At 32.7% G+C, this 6,523-nt stretch overlaps 1 protein-coding gene across 1 annotated transcript; it reads left to right on the top strand.

The window, feature by feature from the left end:
- Positions 1-3,816: 3,816 nt before the first annotated feature.
- LOC111888407 (probable flavin-containing monooxygenase 1) lies at positions 3,817-6,002 on the top strand. Its single transcript, XM_023884588.3, has 4 exons — positions 3,817-4,395; positions 4,481-4,718; positions 4,796-4,971; positions 5,051-6,002. The coding sequence occupies exons 1-4, from the start codon at positions 3,964-3,966 to the stop codon at positions 5,744-5,746; spliced, it is 1,542 nt and encodes a 513-aa protein (XP_023740356.1). The 5' UTR covers positions 3,817-3,963; the 3' UTR covers positions 5,747-6,002.
- The last annotated feature ends 521 nt before the right edge of the window (positions 6,003-6,523 follow it).

The raw sequence follows: 6,523 nt of genomic DNA, 5'->3' as shown, positions 1-6,523 counted from the left end.
ATATATTAAATATTAAAAATAAGACAAGTTTCATGGATGAAAGAAGGATAAAATTCTAGAAGACAAAAGTGTTGGTTTTTTCTTATGTTTAATTTTGAAAAATGATGAAATTTGACAATTTTAAGATATTTATTGTTAATTACCGGTGATTTAACGTTTTTAAGATATTAGTTGTTTGTAGTTTAAGTTAATTGTCTTATAACTTATGATTTTTTTATTATTACAAGTAATATGTTTAAACTTTTAAAACTGTTTGAACTGTAAAATACCGTTAAAAACCACACAAAATAGCCGCACCAAATCCATGCGGTTGATAACCGAAACATTAAAAAATAAAACCGCACTGCAAAAATAACCGTCTAACCGCACCGCAAAAATAACCGCATCAAACGGTTTTGAAAATGGATTAACCACATTTGCGGTTAGTGGTGAGGTTTTGGCCAATAACCGCAACGTGCTCACTCCTAATAGGAGTGATGTTGGTTCATCAAAACCAATACATGAACCTTCACCTCAAAAGTCATTCATAATTTAGTATTTTGTGTAGATAGTTAATCAAACTATTGTTTCATTGGAGCGAATGTTTAAACAATGCAAACAATATGAAAATGTTTATAGTTTTGTTATTAACAATAGAAAAGTTAAAGTCACTAAATACTAGTGAGTTAAAGACAAGTTGTAAAATCTTAAAAATAGGTTGTAAAATGATCATATCTCAGACATCGATGCTAATGATTTTACTTAAAGAATTGTAATTGTTACAAAAACGTTTACCAGTTTAACATAATATAGCTAACAAAATACTAAATTTATTAAAAATGATAAACACTTATCCAGGTTCTTGCTTAACATACAAATTATTGTTGACGGTTTTCATTACAGTTGCATCAACGGAAATAGTCTTTTTCAAAACTAAAGCTTTTAAAATCTTATTTATGTTTGACCATGTTTCAAGAGAAATTAACCACTTTGGATTTAATTTCAATTGAGAACAAATTTCTGGATAATATTGATTATGAATGTGTAAAAGATGAACTTGCTTCTAAAAATGTTAGAACGCCAATGTTTAGAAATAGTAATCTACTGACTTTTTTTTTTTTTTTTTAATTTTTTTTTAATTTTGAGTAATTGGTTGTAACAGTTACAACTTATTACTAATGAGAGAAAACATAATGTGGTGGTAGTGAATTTATCTGTTAGCAACTTTAAGTTTTAAATTCGACGGTAGAAAAATTATTTAATAATATTTTACAATTTTTTTATTAGACTTCACTTTGATTTTCGAACAAAACCTTATAAATATAAAGGTCGGACCCGTTTATCATTATATGAGTTTAATTATCCCATTAGCTATTATTATATTTTTAAAATATAAATAGAGGATATGAATAATACACTAATAAAATTGATTGTTGTATTTTAACAAAGAATTGATGTTGGATATAGAGCTTGTTAGGGATGGAATTTTTAAGAAATAACTCAGGAAAAAATGTTTAAATTGAATAAAAAATCCACTTCAATTAGATTTTGAGAGCTTTTAACTCTTGCTTTTTATTTAATTTTATATTTTTAAAAGCTAACAATTATTTTTGCCGAACACTTTAATAAAAATAAAAGATACAACTACCAATTTCCGACTATCAACCTTCAAATACAATTTACTTTTGTCAAACATGTCCATATAAATGTATTGTGACTCTTTTGACCCGTATTTTCGTGTTTTGAATGGTTTGTTAAAGATGGTTTAAGTCATTCATGAAATAACTTTAATAAACAAAATATGATACCGCATGAGTACAGAAAACAATGGAGATTTTCAAAATAAGCTAAACATTAATTGATAAGTTAAACATGTTACTTGAAAGAAGATCTTAAATTTTAATTTAGAGTTGAGTTTCTTTTTGGTAATATTGCTAACGAGAGCTTATTGGATGGTATAAAGAAAATAATATTAGGGATGTCAAAAACCCCGTAGGACCCCGCTCTCGCGGGACCCCGATACCGTACGAGACTAAATTTAAAAAAAAAAACCCGGAAGCGGGAGCAAGGGCGGGGGAAGAATTAAACTCCGTTTATTTTCGGGACCGAGGTCGGGAGTCAGTATTTCCGTTCCGTACTCCTGCGGGAGCCCCGGTTGTACATTTTTGTAAAAAATATATATTTAATATAAAATACATATACAAAAAGAGATTTTCTAATTTTAGGTTTAGTGTATGTTTCACTTTTCGGTTTCCAATTAATGGATGTTGAAGATGTAGTGAATTGATCATATATTTTTGGACATGTAAATATTTTATATTTGTAATGTTCGTATTTTATACTTGTAAGATTGTTGGAATTGTCGTTTTGTAATGTTGGATTCATAATGTTGGATGTTTAATTTTGTAGTTTCTAAAAGATTAGGTTTTAAGCTTTTAAAGTTATTAAAAAATAGTTTTTTTAAGCCTAAAACAAAGCAGTTTTTTAGCAAAAAAAAATCAATTTTTAAGCCTATAAATCGGGGAAGCGGGACCGAAACCGAGGGCAATGGAGATAACTGGGCCAGGAACAGGGGTGGAGACAACAACTGATTTCGGAAATGGGGACGGGGACAACTATTTTCTGCTCCCGTTGACATCCCTAAATAATATTATAGTTCTAGTTATCGTACCAATCTCCAATTTTGTAATATCATCCTTAAAGAATAATGGGTGTTAAAAATATGGATCCAATATTAAGAATATAAGAAGATATTAAGAAAAATAATTTATAAAAATCTCAAATTAGATACATCAAATCAAACAATCATATACGAAATGACAAATATAGATCATAATATCATCATATCAATCTTATTTTTAAAAATATCATTATTATCATGCTTTTTTAATATAATAATTTATTAAATTGAGAAATTGAGAAATTTATCTTTTATTTTGTGTTTTGATAAGAAAGATGATTTATCGTTTTCTTATTATTGAACTTTAAAGTTAAACCGTTTATATTAATTCTCCTAAAAACCAAATAATGAAAATAAAGGAAGTTTTTATATTTAAAACTAAATTTTTTTTTATCATCTACTTATAATATCAACAATCCTAGAGTAAATTACATGAATGGTACCTATGGTTTAGGTTAATTTGCATGTTTGGTCCTTAACTTATTTTTTTAATTCGGAAAGTCTCTATAGTTTGATTTTGTTATATGTTTGGTCCTTAACTTATTTTTTTAACTCGGAAAGTCCCTATAGTTTGATTTTGTTATATGTTTGGTCCCTGTTTTACCTAAAAAAACTATTTTATCATTGATTTTTTAATTTATTTAAATAAACACACCCCCAACTCCATTCCCTTCACCTTATCTTGCCTATCCCACCATTTTTTCCTATTTAGATAATAGTTTTTGTAACGAAAACAAATAGTAGGGACAAAATGTGTAACAAAAACAAACATTAGGGACTTTCCGAGTTAAGAAAATTTGTTGGGGACCAAACGTGTAAATTACCCCAAACCATAGGGACCATTCATGTAATTTACTCTATTTCCTCTCTGTTGCGTTGATAATAATCGATGGGTGAAATGGGCAATTATTAAAAGAAAATGACAAAATAGAACGAATACAATTGTACGATGATATCATATGGTGGTTTGGCCAATTGCGTGTTCTATTTGAGTATTTGGTCCAAATAAGTGGGTCTCGTCTCGGCTAACTTGGTCCTCATTGAGATTTGTCCCATATTTTCAAATTTCAACCAACCAGATAAACAATGATTCAACTTTATTAACTGAAGACAAAATAGACCCACATAAAATTAAAACTTTTGTTTTCTTTCAAACTCAAATGATAATAACTAAAACAATTGGAAGAGAAATATAGGTGGTGGAAATAAAAATGAGTCCCCTTTTTTACAAGTAACAAGAGCATATGTAGTACACAAATTAAATAGATAACTGATCGTCGATCGAGATTGCATTGTCTGAGATAATGGAGAAAAAGCAAGTGGCCGTCGTCGGAGCCGGAATCAGTGGCCTCCTCGCCTGTAAATACTGTCTCTCCAAAGGCTTCAACCCCATCGTCTTCGAGTTAGAATCCGACATAGGTGGCGTATGGAATAAAACTATTAAAACCACCAGGCTTCAGACGCCGAAACTTGTGTTTCAGTTTTCCGACTTCCCATGGCCGCTTTCCGTCACCGACGACTTCCCTACCCAACAAGAACTTCTCGACTACATCCGGTCCTACGCCACCAACTTTGATCTTATACCCCACATCAAATTCAATTCTCGAGTCAAGGGAATTAGATATGACGGACCATCGTCAGAGACATGGTCGCTCTGGAACGGCACCGGCGAACCATTTCCACCGGAAGGCAAGTGGATTGTCACGGAGGACGACACTCAAACGGCCACTACCCAGGTATGGATGATTCATGATCATGAATATGTCATCATCTTCAGAGTTCTCGAATCATTAATCCACCTAATTTACGTGGAATCACCAGGTCTACACCGTCGATTTCGTGATTCTCTGTTTGGGAAGATTCAAAGATGTTCCAAACATACCGGATTTCCCCGCCGGAAAAGGCCCTGAAGCTTTCCAAGGCCCGGCGATACACTCCATGGACTACGCAGCCATGGATAACGACACAGCAGAAGAATTCGTCAAAGAAAAGAGGGTCGTCGTCGTGGGATTCGGAAAAACTGGACTCGACATTGCAAGAGAGTGCTCCTCCATCAATGGTTAGTTGCAGGTGGTCATCTTCACACTTTCAACCTTCTCCGGTCATCTTCCATAACTTTCCGATGTTAATTTTCAGGCCCAGAACATCCGTGTACGATAGTATACCGGCGTGATCATTGGAAGCTCCCTGAATGGTCTGCATGGGGGATCCCGTTGCCGCTTTTATACTTGAACCGCTTTTCCCAGCTTATGGTTCACAAACCCGGCGAAGGTTTTCTCCTTAGTATGGTGGCTACTTTGCTTTCACCTCTAGTAAGTACCTCTACTACAACTCCATGTTTTCAAAATTTTACGACCATTTCGAAGTTTGATCACCGACTGTAATTAATAGGGTTGGGGAATCTCGAAACTTGTGGAAAGCTACTTAAAAAAGAAGACTCCACTCGCAAAGTTCGACATGGTGCCACAACAAAGCTTCTCAAAAGAAGCCCGATCATGCGTGATTTGTCACATGCCAAATCCTGAGGAATTCTTCGATGCAGTTGAGAAAGGAAGCATCAAGTTGAAGAAAACTCCAAGTTTTAGCTTTTACGAGAAAGGTATATCGATTGAAGAAGACAACACGCGTATAGAAGCGGACATTATAATATTCGCAACTGGATTCAAAGGCGTTGAGAAGCTTAAAGACATTTTCGAATCATCAACATATCGTGACTTGATCACTGGTTCACCACGAATCCCTCTATACAGGGAATGCATTCATCCAAGGATACCGCAGCTAGCGATAATTGGATTTTCTGAGAGTTTTTCCAATATTCACACCTCCGAAATGAGGTCTAAATGGGTGGTTGCGCTTCTTGAAGGTGCGTTCAAGCTGCCGAGTGTTGATGAGATGCAGAAAGATATTGGGAGATGGGATGAATATATGAAGCAAACAGCTGGGGAATACCATAATCGATCGTCAATTGGTGCTTTAGAAATATGGTATAATGATCAACTGTGCAAAGACATGGGTATGAATCCTATGAGAAAGAATGGACTGTTAGCTAACCTTTTTGAACCGTTTGGTCCCATGGACTACGTCTAAAGAGCACTGAATTCCATCTAAAGAGTACTGAATTCCAAATTCATAGAGTTCAATAGAACTTATAATTCCATACTCTATAAAATTCAATAGAATGTTATAAAATATAATTTATAGTAATATTTAAGAATTAAAAGCTTTTCTTTTTTACATTGAAGAGTTTGATCATTGAATTTCAAATCCATTAAATGTCATCTCACAATGTTAGAGTTTTATCTCATTCAGCTCTCCCATTAAACTCAGAAGCTAAAAAAAAAGGTGAACTGATTCTATCAGATTTTGATAGTATTATTCTGTCCGTTATTTAATTTAGTAACTGTTTGTTCTAAAACAAATAATAAATTAGTCACTTTATTTATGTACTTTGGGGTGGTTTATTTTTTCTCCATTAAGGGTATCTCCAACCCACCCCCATACTCCATTTCTTCCCCCATTTCTCCTCCATTCTTCTCCAACCCTACCCCATTTTCACCTCCATTTTTTGAGATATAAATAGTATTCCCCCATATATGGGGGGATACTATTCATATCTTTAAAAATGGAGGTGAAGTTTGGTTGTCAATTTTAGTCCCTCTTATTTTTATTTTATACATTTCTAGTTTATTTTATATACTAATTATAATTTAAATGCAATATTTAATATTTATAATATCATGTTGTATACTAATTTATATTAATTAATCATAAATATAGAGTTTAATTAGTAGAGGAGTGTATTTGACAATATATATAAGTTATAAAAATGGAATATTCCAAAAATATACTTTTTGGGGTAAAAAA

Source organism: Lactuca sativa, chromosome 3, assembly GCF_002870075.4.
Source record: "Lactuca sativa cultivar Salinas chromosome 3, Lsat_Salinas_v11, whole genome shotgun sequence".
NCBI lineage: Eukaryota > Viridiplantae > Streptophyta > Magnoliopsida > Asterales > Asteraceae > Lactuca > Lactuca sativa.
The sequence above is the reverse complement of the archived record's forward strand: the minus strand, read 5'-3'. Positions and strand labels throughout refer to the sequence as shown.